This window comes from Pseudophryne corroboree, chromosome 6 (assembly GCF_028390025.1).
Source record: "Pseudophryne corroboree isolate aPseCor3 chromosome 6, aPseCor3.hap2, whole genome shotgun sequence".
Taxonomy (NCBI): Eukaryota; Metazoa; Chordata; class Amphibia; order Anura; family Myobatrachidae; genus Pseudophryne; species Pseudophryne corroboree.
The window spans coordinates 22,086,763-22,101,983 of NC_086449.1; the positions used below are offsets into that span (position 1 = coordinate 22,086,763).

The 15,221-nt window shown below is 46.0% G+C and overlaps 1 protein-coding gene across 1 annotated transcript in view; it reads right to left on the reverse strand.

Moving 5' to 3' along the window:
* The window catches only part of LOC134934145 (phospholipid scramblase 2-like), a 79,879-nt gene extending 70,578 nt beyond the window's left edge, over positions 1-9,301 (reverse strand). Inside the window, exons 1-3 of the mRNA XM_063929644.1 lie at positions 9,188-9,301; positions 1,023-1,050; positions 545-702 (exon numbers count right to left, since the gene is read on the reverse strand). Coding sequence (XP_063785714.1) covers positions 545-702; positions 1,023-1,050; positions 9,188-9,301 — 300 coding nt within the window. The remainder of the gene's footprint in view (positions 1-544; positions 703-1,022; positions 1,051-9,187) is intronic.
* Between the last annotated feature and the right edge of the window lie 5,920 nt (positions 9,302-15,221).

Here is a 15,221-nt window from a genome sequence, read left to right on the forward strand (position 1 = left end):
TGACTGTGAGTGTGGGGATTAGAAGGTCGCGGAAGGTTTTATAAAAATCATTAATAAAACCATTGGGGCCAGGAGCCTTACCAAACGGAAGAGTGTCTATCACTGACGTCACTTCCTAAGCAGTCCAAGGATCATTCGGCGAATGCAACTGGCCCATGCACAAATTTGCATTTTCTGACGATAAAATCTGTTTGCGCCAAATGTTGCCTCTATTTTGCTCATATCTAGATGCGAATGACTGATTATTTTTTCTAGCAACAATTGTAACCACCATAGCACACTGTGAATTGTTTCCATAGTTACAGTTGCTGACAAGAAAGGTAATCTGTTTCCAACATGTTAAAAAAAAAAACTACAATAATACATTTCTGAGTCATTAGCAGATGATTTCAGGCAGAAGTCATATTTAAGAATCAGGAGTTTCCCCGTGTGACCCTACTTGCTTGGGTGTGTGGTGGAAATGTTCTCCTGATGTAATTGAGAGATCAGGCCCAGCGTCCTGGGTAACTGAGGTCACAGAGTTTGTATGGCGTGACGCACTTACATATGTTTCTCCTCCGCAGCATCCGCCACTGGAGACCAGGTACATCGACACCACCTCTCTCTTGTACGGGTCTCTGAGTCTCAGGTTCAGGCCTGGCCCACAGCACTCTGCCACCCGATATACAGAGAAGAGGATCTGGCCAGCGTTGGTCTGGAAAACTGAACGACAGGACAGTGAGGGCCACAGTAAAAGATCCAGGGCCCCAAAGCCCAGCTCCGCCCAGGTGGTTTGGCTCTTCCTCGCAACGCGGCACATTGTAAAGTGTATTATATAATGAGTTGTGTACGAGATATAAGATTAATATTATAACACCTGTCAACAGGGTCAATACTGATATTTTAGTCATAAGGAAAATCAGCATTAATAAACTGGAAACTCTTCTTGCCATTCAGACCACTATTGCTGGTGTGCGCCATTTATAGTTTCTGTAGTCTTTACCTGTAAAATAAATACTCCCATTGTTACGTATATTTCTTACCTTTGTTCTTCAGTATAACCTCCTCCACCTGTAAACAGAGGAACATGTGTTAATGTGGCTCAGTGCTTCACGCATGTATCAGTAACAATCATGATAGGACAGGTAAGGGATGCCACCAGCATTAAGTCTATTTACTAAGCCTTGGGTGGAGATAAAGGGGGTAATTCAGAGTTGATCGCAGCAGCAAATTTATTAGCAGTTGGGCAAAACCATGTGAACTGCAGGTGGGGCAGATGTAACATGTGCAGAGAGAGTTCGATGTGGGTGGGGTGTGTTCAAATTCAAATCTAAATTGTAGTGTAAAAAGTAGAGATGAGCGGGTTCGGTTTCTCTGAATCCGAACCCGCACGAACTTCATGTTTTTTTCACGGGTCCGAGCAGACTCGGATCCTCCCGCCTTGCTCGGTTGACCCGAGCGCGCCCGAACGTCATCATGACGCTGTCGGATTCTCGCGAGACTCGGATTCTATATAAGGAGCCGCGCGTCGCCGCCATTTTCACACGTGCATTGAGATTGATAGGGAGAGGACGTGGCTGGCGTCCTCTCCATTTAGATTAGGGTTGAGAGAGAGAGAGAGAGATTGACCTGAGGCTGTGATACTGTAGAAGAGAGTGCAGAGTTTAGTGACTGACGACCACAGTGACCACCAGACAGTGCAGTTGTTTGTTTTATTTAATATATCCGTTCTCTGCCTGAAAAAAACGATACACACAGTGACTCAGTCACATACCATATCTGTGTGCACTGCTCAGCCCAGTGTGCTGCATCAATGTATATATATATCTGACTGTGCTCAGCTCACACAGCTTATAATTGTGGGGGAGACTGGGGAGCACTGCAGTGCCAGTTATAGGTTATAGCAGGAGCCAGGAGTACATAATATTATATTAAAATTAAACAGTGCACACTTTTGCTGCAGGAGTGCCACTGCCAGTGTGACTAGTGACCAGTGACCTGACCACCAGTATATATAATATTAGTAGTATACTATCTCTTTATCAACCAGTCTATATTAGCAGCAGACACAGTACAGTGCGGTAGTTCACGGCTGTGGCTACCTCTGTGTCGGCACTCGGCAGCCCGTCCATAATTGTATATACCACCTAACCGTGGTTTTTTTTTCTTTCTTTATAGTCATACTAGTTACGAGTATACTATCTCTTTATCAACCAGTCTATATTAGCAGCAGACACAGTACAGTGCGGTAGTTCACGGCTGTGGCTACCTCTGTGTCGGCACTCGGCAGCCAGTCCATAATTGTATATACCACCTAACCGTGGTTTTTTTTTCTTTCTTTATACATACATACTAGTTACGAGTATACTATCTCTTTATCAACCAGTCTATATTAGCAGCAGACACAGTACAGTGCGGTAGTTCACGGCTGTGGCTACCTCTGTGTCGGCACTCGGCAGCCCGTCCATAATTGTATATACCACCTAACCGTGGGTTTTTTTTCTTTCTTTATACATACATACTAGTTACGAGTATACTATCTCTTTATCAACCAGTCTATATGTTAGCAGCAGACACAGTACAGTGCGGTAGTCCACGGCTGTGGCTACCTCTGTGTCGGCACTCGGCAGCCCGTCCATAATTGTATATACCACCTAACCGTGGTTTTTTTTTCTTTCTTTATACATACATACTAGTTACGAGTATACTATCTCTTTATCAACCAGTCTATATATTAGCAGCAGACACAGTACAGTGCGGTAGTTCACGGCTGTGGCTACCTCTGTGTCGGCACTCGGCAGCCCGTCCATAATTGTATATACCACCTAACCGTGGTTTTTTTTTCTTTCTTTATACATACATACTAGTTACGAGTATACTATCTCTTTATCAACCAGTCTATATTAGCAGCAGACACAGTACAGTGCGGTAGTTCACGGCTGTGGCTACCTCTGTGTCGGCACTCGGCAGCCCGTCCATAATTGTATATACCACCTAACCGTGGTTTTTTTTTCTTTCTTTATACATACATACTAGTTACGAGTATACTATCTCTTTATCAACCAGTCTATATATTAGCAGCAGACACAGTACAGTGCGGTAGTTCACGGCTGTGGCTACCTCTGTGTCGGCACTCGGCAGCCCGTCCATAATTGTATATACCACCTAACCGTGGTTTTTTTTTCTTTCTTTATAGTCATACTAGTTACGAGTATACTATCTCTTTATCAACCAGTCTATATATTAGCAGCAGACACAGTACAGTGCGGTAGTTCACGGCTGTGGCTACCTCTGTGTCGGCACTCGGCAGCCCGTCCATAATTGTATATACCACCTAACCGTGGTTTTTTTTTCTTTCTTTATACATACATACTAGTTACGAGTATACTATCTCTTTATCAACCAGTCTATATATTAGCAGCAGACACAGTACAGTGCGGTAGTTCACGGCTGTGGCTACCTCTGTGTCGGCACTCGGCAGCCCGTCCATAATTGTATATACCACCTAACCGTGGTTTTTTTTTCTTTCTTTATAGTCATACTAGTTACGAGTATACTATCTCTTTATCAACCAGTCTATATTAGCAGCAGACACAGTACAGTGCGGTAGTTCACGGCTGTGGCTACCTCTGTGTCGGCACTCGGCAGCCCATCCATAATTGTATATACCACCTAACCGTGGTTTTTTTTTCTTTCTTTATACATACATACTAGTTACGAGTATACTATCTCTTTATCAACCAGTCTATATATTAGCAGCAGACACAGTACAGTGCGGTAGTTCACGGCTGTGGCTACCTCTGTGTCGGCACTCGGCAGCCCGTCCATAATTGTATATACCACCTAACCGTGGTTTTTTTTTCTTTCTTTATACATACATACTAGTTACGAGTATACTATCTCTTTATCAACCAGTCTATATATTAGCAGCAGACACAGTACAGTGCGGTAGTTCACGGCTGTGGCTACCTCTGTGTCGGCACTCGGCAGCCCGTCCATAATTGTATATACCACCTAACCGTGGTTTTTTTTTCTTTCTTTATACATACATACTAGTTACGAGTATACTATCTCTTTATCAACCAGTCTATATATTAGCAGCAGACACAGTACAGTGCGGTAGTTCACGGCTGTGGCTACCTCTGTGTCGGCACTCGGCAGCCCGTCCATAATTGTATACTAGTATCCAATCCATCCATCTCCATTGTTTACCTGAGGTGCCTTTTAGTTGTGCCTATTAAAATATGGAGAACATAAATGTTGAGGTTCCAAAATTAGGGAAAGATCAAGATCCACTTCCACCTCGTGCTGAAGCTGCTGCCACTAGTCATGGCCGAGACGATGAAATGCCAGCAACGTCGTCTGCCAAGGCCGATGCCCAATGTCATAGTACAGAGCATGTCAAATCCAAAACACCAAATATCAGTAAAAAAAGGACTCCAAAACCTAAAATAAAATTGTCGGAGGAGAAGCGTAAACTTGCCAATATGCCATTTACCACACGGAGTGGCAAGGAACGGCTGAGGCCCTGGCCTATGTTCATGGCTAGTGGTTCAGCTTCACATGAGGATGGAAGCACTCAGCCTCTCGCTAGAAAAATGAAAAGACTAAAGCTGGCAAAAGCAGTAGCACCGCAAAGAACTGTGCGTTCTTCGAAATCCCAAATCCACAAGGAGAGTCCGACTCCAATTGTGTCGGTTGCGATGCCTGACCTTCCCAACACTGGACGTGAAGAGCATGCGCCTTCCACCATTTGCACGCCCCCTGCAAGTGATGGAAGGAGCACCCGCAGTCCAGTTCCTGATAGTCAGATTGAAGATGTCAGTGTTGAAGTACACCAGGATGAGGAGGATATGGGTGTTGCTGGCGCTGGGGAGGAAATTGACCAGGAGGATTCTGATGGTGAGGTGGTTTGTTTAAGTCAGGCACCCGGGGAGACACCTGTTGTCCGTGGTAGGAATATGGCCGTTGACATGCCTGGTGAAAATACCAAAAAAATCAGCTCTTCGGTGTGGAAGTATTTCACCAGAAATGCGGACAACAGGTGTCAAGCCGTGTGTTCCCTTTGTCAAGCTGTAATAAGTAGGGGTAAGGACGTTAACCACCTCGGAACATCCTCCCTTATACGTCACCTGCAGCGCATTCATAATAAGTCAGTGACAAGTTCAAAAACTTTGGGTGACAGCGGAAGCAGTCCACTGACCAGTAAATCCCTTCCTCTTGTAACCAAGCTCACGCAAACCACCCCACCAACTCCCTCAGTGTCAATTTCCTCCTTCCCCAGGAATGCCAATAGTCCTGCAGGCAATGTCACTGGCAATTCTGACGAGTCCTCTCCTGCCTGGGATTCCTCCGATGCATCCTTGTGTGTAACGCCTACTGCTGCTGGCGCTGCTGTTGTTGCTGCTGGGAGTCGATGGTCATCCCAGAAGGGAAGTCGTAAGCACACTTTTACTACTTCCACCAAGCAATTGACTGTCCAACAGTCCTTTGCGAGGAAGATGAAATATCACAGCAGTCATCCTGTTGCAAAGCGGATAACTGAGGCCTTGACAACTATGTTGGTGTTAGACGTGCGTCCGGTATCCGCCGTTAGTTCACAGGGAACTAGACAATTTCTTGAGGTAGTGTGCCCCCGTTACCAAATACCATCTAGGTTCCACTTCTCTAGGCAGGCGATACCGAGAATGTACACGGACGTCAGAAAAAGACTCACCAGTGTCCTAAAAAATGCAGTTGTACCCAATGTCCACTTAACCACGGACATGTGGACAAGTGGAGCAGGGCAGGGTCAGGACTATATGACTGTGACAGCCCACTGGGTAGATGTATGGACTCCCGCCGCAAGAACAGCAGCGGCGGCACCAGTAGCAGCATCTCGCAAACGCCAACTCTTTCCTAGGCAGGCTACGCTTTGTATCACCGCTTTCCAGAATACGCACACAGCTGAAAACCTCTTACGGCAACTGAGGAAGATCATCGCGGAATGGCTTACCCCAATTGGACTCTCCTGTGGATTTGTGGCATCGGACAACGCCAGCAATATTGTGTGTGCATTAAATCTGGGCCAATTCCAGCATGTCCCATGTTTTGCACATACCTTGAATTTGGTGGTGCAGAATTTTTTAAAAAACGACAGGGGCGTGCAAGAGATGCTGTCGGTGGCCAGAAGAATTGCGGGACACTTTCGGCGTACAGGCACCACGTACAGAAAACTGGAGCACCACCAAAAACTACTGAACCTGCCCTGCCATCATCTGAAGCAAGAAGTGGTAACGAGGTGGAATTCAACCCTGTATATGCTTCAGAGGTTGGAGGAGCAGCAAAAGGCCATTCAAGCCTATACAATTGAGCACGATATAGGAGGTGGGATGCACCTGTCTCAAGCGCAGTGGAGAATGATTTCAACGTTGTGCAAGGTTCTGATGCCCTTTGAACTTGCCACACGTGAAGTCAGTTCAGACACTGCCAGCCTGAGTCAGGTCATTCCCCTCATCAGGCTTTTGCAGAAGAAGCTGGAGACATTGAAGGAGGAGCTAACACGGAGCGATTCCGCTAGGCATGTGGGACTTGTGGAGGGAGCCCTTAATTCGCTTAGCAAGGATTCACGGGTGGTCAATCTGTTGAAATCAGAGCACTACATTTTGGCCACCGTGCTCGATCCTAGATTTAAAGCCTACCTTGGATCTCTCTTTCCGGCAGACACAAGTCTGCTGGGGTTCAAACACCTGCTGGTGAGTAAATTGTCAAGTCAAGCGGAACGCGACCTGTCAACAACATCTCCTCCTTCACATTCTCCCGCAACTGGGGGTGAGAGGAAAAGGCTCAGAATTCCGAGCCCACCCGCTGGCGGTGATGCAGGGCAGTCTGGAGCGACTGCTGATGCTGACATCTGGTCCGGACTGAAGGACCTGACAACGATTACGGACATGTCGTCTACTGTCACTGCATATGATTCTCTCCCCATTGAAAGAATGGTGGAGGATTATATGAGTGACCGCATCCAAGTAGGCACGTCACACAGTCCGTACTTATACTGGCAGGAAAAAGAGGCAATTTGGAGGCCCTTGCACAAACTGGCTTTATTCTACCTAAGTTGCCCTCCCACAAGTGTGTACTCCGAAAGAGTGTTTAGTGCCGCCGCTCACCTTGTCAGCAATCGGCGTACGAGGTTACATCCAGAAAATGTGGAGAAGATGATGTTCATTAAAATGAATTATAATCAATTCCTCCGTGGAGACATTGACCAGCAGCAATTGCCTCCACAAAGTACACAGGGAGCTGAGATGGTGGATTCCAGTGGGGACGAATTGATAATCTGTGAGGAGGGGGATGTACACGGTGATATATCGGAGGATGATGATGAGGTGGACATCTTGCCTCTGTAGAGCCAGTTTGTGCAAGGAGAGATTAATTGCTTCTTTTTTGGTGGGGGTCCAAACCAACCCGTCATATCAGTCACAGTCGTGTGGCAGACCCTGTCACTGAAATGATGGGTTGGTTAAAGTGTGCATGTCCTGTTTATACAACATAAGGGTGGGTGGGAGGGCCCAAGGACAATTCCATCTTGCACCTCTTTTTTCTTTTCTTTTTCTTTGCGTCATGTGCTGTTTGGGGAGGGTTTTTTGGAAGGGACATCCTGCGTGACACTGCAGTGCCACTCCTAGATGGGCCCGGTGTTTGTGTCGGCCACTAGGGTCGCTTATCTTACTCACACAGCTACCTCATTGCGCCTCTTTTTTTCTTTGCGTCATGTGCTGTTTGGGGAGGGTTTTTTGGAAGGGACATCCTGCGTGACACTGCAGTGACACTCCTAGATGGGTCCGGTGTTTGTGTCGGCCACTAGGGTCGCTTATCTTACTCACACAGCTACCTCATTGCGCCTCTTTTTTTCTTTGCGTCATGTGCTGTTTGGGGAGGGTTTTTTGGAAGGGACATCCTGCGTGACACTGCAGTGCCACTCCTAGATGGGCCCGGTGTTTGTGTCGGCCACTAGGGTCGCTTATCTTACTCACACAGCTACCTCATTGCGCCTCTTTTTTTCTTTGCGTCATGTGCTGTTTGGGGAGGGTTTTTTGGAAGGGACATCCTGCGTGACACTGCAGTGACACTCCTAGATGGGCCCGGTGTTTGTGTCGGCCACTAGGGTCGCTTATCTTACTCACACAGCTACCTCATTGCGCCTCTTTTTTTCTTTGCGTCATGTGCTGTTTGGGGAGGGTTTTTTGGAAGGGACATCCTGCGTGACACTGCAGTGCCACTCCTAGATGGGCCCGGTGTTTGTGTCGGCCACTAGGGTCGCTAATCTTACTCACACAGCTACCTCATTGCGCCTCTTTTTTTCTTTGCGTCATGTGCTGTTTGGGGAGGGTTCTTTGGAAGGGCCATCCTGCGTGACACTGCAGTGCCACTCCTAGATGGGCCCGGTGTTTGTGTCGGCCACTAGGGTCGCTTATCTTACTCACACAGCGACCTCGGTGCAAATTTTAGGACTAAAAATAATATTGTGAGGTGTGAGGTATTCAGAATAGACTGAAAATGAGTGGAAATTATGGTTTTTGAGGTTAATAATACTTTGGGATCAAAATGACCGCCAAATTCTATGATTTAAGCTGTTTTTTAGGTTTTTTGGAAAAAAACACCCGAATCCAAAACACACCCGAATCCGACAAAAAAAATTCGGTGAGGTTTTGCCAAAACGCGGTCGAACCCAAAACACGGCCGCGGAACCGAACCCAAAACCAAAACACAAAACCCGAAAAATTTCCGGCGCTCATCTCTAGTAAAAATAAAGCAGCCAGTATTTACCCTGCACAGAAACAAAATAACCCACCCACATCTAACTCTCTCTGCACATGTTACATCTGCCCCACCTACACTGCACATGGTTTTGCCCAACTGCTATCAAATTTGCTGCTGCGCTCAACTCTGAATTACCCCCAAAGTGCCAGCCAATCAGCTCCTAACTGTCATTTTTCAAATGTCAAATTTCAAACCCATTTTTCAAAGGTCAGTGCATGAATATAATGAAGTGCAATCAAGGATTCAGCTAACAAAGCAGATGTAACCAAAGCAAAAGAGAAGCCAGAGATATACTTCAGGAGGATATGGACTATGATTGTGTGTTCTACCACAGAGACCTTCCCATTATGGTATCGCATGTTGTTATATTATTATAATATGATGACCACACTCTGGTGTCTCTCACCTCTACAAGGTACTGCAACCCCAGAGGTACCACTACGGTGGGCTTGAGCAGCTGGTCCTGGTAGGCAGGCGTGGAATGATTTTGCCACTGAGGTTGGGTATGGATGGGTTCCATGTTCTAAGATCCTAAATATACAACAAGAAACACAGTATATCAATACACTCATAAAGTACATATACAGATGGAGCCACGGTCATCTTGGCTTCTCTGCTGCACCTAGGCGCACCATGGTATATTAGCATAAACCCTTCATCTATTGTTCTCAGCTGCAATACAATATAGAGAACAATACAGCAGGGGATTAAGTCATTACAGCAGGGTATTAAGTCCCACTGCCCTGGCTCAGCTACTCCTATTAAAGGCCAAGATGAAGATGGCTCCATCTGTACAATATAAACAGGGTAATTTGCATCCTGGGTATCGGTTTATAAGTGGGAACATGGGACAAATGAAGATATGTGCATGGGGGGACAGGACTGAGGTAGGGATAAGTGAATAAAGGTTTAGAAAGTAATGATATGTTTATAGTTTGAGGGAAAGGGGATTGGTTTGAGTTGCATGGGGATAATAGCAGGTTTATGTACAATGATGGAGTGATTCCAGGTGGTACCTGGCACAGAAACTATGGCAAATGGGCAAAGAACGAGGAAATGGTGGGAGAAATACGGCAGCCACATGGGTCTATAGCTGAGGGTGCAGAGGCCTTGGCTTCCTGATAGGGAATTCTAGCACTGATCTAGCTAAGCCTCATCATTCAGGTGCGGTTGGTTTAGCTATCACTGCTGCTTCCTTGCCAAACAGAGGCCATCACCGCCCCCAAAACGGCATCAGACTGTCAATCAAAGACAATCTGAACCCGGGCTGCGTCCTATGCAGCAGGACCAATTTGCGCACACCCAGAATAGGTCCTGGACATGCGCAAAGTACCGAAAATCGCCCATATGCTTTGTATTCGGTGTAAGACAATGGGGGTGATTCCGAGTTGTTTGCTCGCTAGCTGATTTTAGCAGCAGTGCACATGCTAGGCCGCCGCCCTCTGGGAGTGTGTCTTCACTTAGCAGAATTGCGAACGAAAGATTAGCAGAATTGTGAATAAATAATTCTTAGCAGTTTCTGAGTAGCTCCGAACCTACTCAGTCACGATTAGCGATTAGTTCAGTCAGTTTCGTTCCTGGTTTGACGTCACAAACACGCCCTGCGTTCGGCCAGCCACTCCCCCGTTTCTCCAGCCACTCCCGCGTTTTTCTCTGGCACGCCTGCGTTTTTCCGCAAACGCTGTAAAAATGCTGAGTATCCACCCAGAAACACCCCTTCCCTGTCAATCACACTACGATCACTTCAACAATGAAAATTCTTTGTTCTGCCGTCAGTAAATCTACTAAGTTTTGAGCTAAAATACTTAGCGCATGCGCACTGCGTACCATGCGCATGCGCATTTTTGCATTAATCGCTCCATTGCGAAAATCAGCAACAAGCGATCAACTCAGAATGACCCCCAATGTGGATATCACTGTGTAAGTATTGGTTTCGGCTTTCCTTCAAAGGCCTAGCAGTGGTCTTTCTCAGGGTTTGACAGGGCCGCAAGGCTTGAGAGTATTGGCTGGGACCAAAGTGGCCAATGTTGGCAATTCAGTGAAAAGTGGGGTAAAAGTCCAGGCCGAATTGTTCATCTGCAGCAGAGGACTTCTACTTGAGGAAGGAAACAGGGTCGGTATGGGCAACCTGTTGATTGGAGCATTGCCAGTGAAAGTAGACGCTTTATATTCCTGGCTAATGAGATACCCAGACAAGATGGCAGTATCACTGCTGGAGGAGGCATTTTCCGGGGTGGTCTTCGGTATGCTGGTCGCCAGGAGCCTGACTGCCGGCATACCATACTACACCTCATTTTCCGGGCTCCAGTGCCATAACTAGACATTTTAGCACTGTGCGCAAGAAACAGCATTGTTGGTCACCCCCACCCTCACACACACACAAACACACACACACACACACACACATATATATAAAACAGGGCCAGTGCCCGCCAAAGACGTGCTCCAAAAATATAGGGATGTGGCTTCATGGGGAATGGGTGTGGTCACAAAATGATACCAATTCATTTGACGTTGTACAGAAGTCTCCATTATTCAGATTATGCCGCACAGTAGCGCCACTTACACACATTACACCAGGTCCCCCTTTTTACACATTACGGCAGGCAGAGTACCCCTTTTTTACACATTATAGCAGCAGAGTCCCCATTTTTACATATTATAGCAGCAAAGTCCCCCTTTTTGCACATTATAGCAGCAGAGTCACCCTTTTTAAACATTAGGCAGCAGAGTCCCCTTTTTAAACATTTAGTCAGCAGAGTCCCCCTTTTTACACATTAGGCAGCAAAGTCAGAGAGAGAGAGAGTGTGTGTGAGTGTATTATACTTACCTGTAACCAGCCGGCAAGCCTCTCCTCTCCTCTTCCTGCCCTATGCTGCTCTCTTCGCAGCACATGGCATTGTGGGTGGGCTGGGGACGGGCTGGGAGAGACGTCTCCCAGCACACGGGGGGGAGCTGCAGCGCTGACCAGCTACCTATGTGAGAAGAGGTAGCCGGGAGCAGCTGAGCGGTGACGGGGGGATGTGGACCCCACAGTGCAGCGGCGGAGCGGCCAGGTGGGTGTTGCCAGTGGCCCTGTGCCCACAGTGCATCTGCGCTGTGTGCCAGGCACCACTGGCACACATGTAATAAAAATATTTATACAGCTTTATTAAAATATAATCCACATATATAACCACATTTAAAATTAATAAACATGTAGAATTGCTTAAATCCTGTGCCTCTGACTCAGTATAAATGTCCGTTATGGCTTTTGTGTAAATCCATCCATAAATATACTGAAGTTAGTCTGTATCAACTTCTCATGGAGATATAATGTGCATCCAAATTTATACAGTCTCTGTAATCTCAGTTTCTTATATAACACATATGCATGTGTATCCACGGGGGAGAGCGCTGTGTTGGTTAGATGTCTCCAGCGGTATGCTACGACCCCGGAATATTACAACCGTAGTGTGAGCTGATGAATACTCACGGCCGCCGCGGCTTGTGATGAGCGGGGAGCGTGCCTCTTTGGCCAGGTCACGCTTCAGCAGTATCCCCGATTAGCGGCTCGCCGGCCGATCGTGCGGTCACAGAGAGAGATGAAGAGTCGTCAGACAACAGGATTCAAGTGATCAGTGCCCTGCTTACGCGTTTCTCCGCCAGTAGGGCAAGCGGTTTCGTCACCTCTAACTTCAGTATATTTATGGATGGATTTACACAAAAGCCGTAACGGACATTTATACTGAGTCAGAGGCACAGGATTTAAGCAATTCTACATGTTTATTAATTTTAAATGTTGTTATATATGTGGATTATATTTTAATAAAGCTGTATAAATATTTTTATTATATATCTGGTTTCAGCGCTCCTTGTTTTGTTTAGTGTATAATTGTTAGTTTTCAATTGGTGGAACAGTACCACCATTAGGAGCTACAAAAACCGGATATTAAATAATAGTGGTCATTTTTTGACAATTATATGGTTTTTTTGGTGGTTTGATAAGCGCTGTGTTTTTATAAGGATTATTACCACTGGCACACACCTAGTTACGGCCCTGCCAGGCTCTATACAGGTAACCTCAGGGTTTGAGAACATATAGTAATCATAAATCAGCAAGCACTTTGCTCATCCCCCTATAAACTGCTTCTGTCTTCCACACCCGAGCAGACGTGTCTGGTGAGCTCCCCCCCACCACTGGGCTCCTTCCCCCTCCCTCTATCCATAGTCGGTCATTTACCCACAGTATGTACAGAAGATTTGTTTAATTTTCTGCACCCAAACTTTATTTTGTACATGTAATTCCCATTATCCTAACACATCTTACCATACCATCTGCTCCTACACCCTTTCCCCCTAATGTACCATCTGCCTCCTTCATTCCCTTTCTTCTCTACGTTGGTCTACTTCCTGTCCCCTCTATTTGCTGTGTGTCCCCCCCCCCCCCCCAGCTCATCTTGCTGGTCCCTTCATTTTCTCTCTACCCTCTACAATTGTGCCACTTCCCCCTTTGCAGCATCCTTAGTATCAGAGCCTTTCTTACCAGGCATGCCACCAAAACTCCCTTCCATGCACTTGTCCTTTCCTACCTGGACTACTGTAACCTTGTCTTTTCTTAATTATGCTGTTCACCCCTACATCAAATTTATTTTGTTCACATTACCTCCTGCCCCCTCTGTTCTTCCACTGATCACCTTCTCTCCTCATCTGTAGTCATCTCACACACCTGCATCCAAGTTTCCTCCCGTGCTGCCCTTGCTGCTCTGGAACACCCTCCCTTCTCCACCACAACTTTAAATGGGCTGATAAGTTGGATCTTTTAAAAAAATCTTCCTTATAACTCAGAACTCTACCCCTCTGACCTCCCACCTACTCTCTATTAGTGAAGAGCGGGTTCGGATCCTCGGGATCCGAACCCGCCCGAACTTCACCTTTTTTTTCACGGGTCCGAGCGACTCGGATCCTCCCGCCTTGCTCGGTTAACCCGAGCGTGCCCGAACGTCATCATCCCGCTGTCGGATTCTCGCGAGATTCGGATTCTATATAAGGAGCCGCGCGTCGCCGCCATTTTCACACGTGCATTGAGATTGATAGGGAGAGGACGTGGCTGGCGTCCTCTCCGTTATAGTAGAAAAGAGTAAAGACTGAGTGACTTAGTTATAATTGTGGGGAGGATTGGGGACGGGGAGCAGCTGTTAGGGAGTACAGTGCAGGGTTTTGATTATACCACCAGTGAGTTTAATCCGTTGTTTCTCTGCCTGAAAAAAAACGCTCCACCATATCTGTGCTCACTCAGTGTGCTGCACTGCTGCATATATCTGTGCTGAGTGCACTGCTCACACTGCCTAATTGTGGGGACTGGGGAGCAGTTATAGCAGGAGTACAGTGCACAGTTTTGCTGACAGTGACCACCAGTCCAGTATACATTTGTCTGCCTGAAAAACACTCCTGTGGTGGCTTTTTTTTTCTTCATACTAGTTTAGCAGTCTGCTGACAGTGTCCACCAGGTCCGTTATTATTATTATACAGTATATTATATATATATATATATATATATATATAGCAGTACGGTAGGCCACGGCTGTACCTACCTCTGTGTCGTCAGTGCACTCGTCGTCCATAAGTAATATAATACTATACTATCCATCCATCTACATTGTATACCTGTGGTGGCTTTTTTTTTCTTCATACTAGTTTAGCAGTCTGCTGACAGTGTCCACCAGGTCCGTTATTATTATTATACAGTATATTATATATATATATATATATATATATATATATATAGCAGTACGGTAGGCCACGGCTGTACCTACCTCTGTGTCGTCAGTTCACTCGTCGTCCATAAGTAATATAATACTATACTATCCATCCATCTACATTGTATACCTGTGGTGGCTTTTTTTTTCTTCATACTAGTTTAGCAGTCTGCTGACAGTGTCCACCAGGTCCGTTATTATTATACAGTATATTATTTATTATATATATATATAGCAGTACGGTAGGCCACGGCTGTACCTACCTCTGTGTCGTCAGTGCACTCGTCGTCCATAAGTAATATAATACTATACTATCCATCCATCTACATTGTATACCTGTGGTGGCTTTTTTTTTCTTCATACTAGTTTAGCAGTCTGCTGACAGTGTCCACCAGGTCCGTTATTATTATTATACAGTATATTATATATATATATATATATATATATATATAGCAGTACGGTAGGCCACGGCTGTACCTACCTCTGTGTCGTCAGTGCACTCGTCGTCCATAAGTAATATAATACTATACTATCCATCCATCTACATTGTATACCTGTGGTGGCTTTTTTTTTCTTCATACTAGTTTAGCAGTCTGCTGACAGTGTCCACCAGGTCCGTTTTTATTATACAATATATTATTTATTATATATATATATAGCAGTACGGTAGGCCACGGCTGTACCTACCTCTGTGTCGTCAGT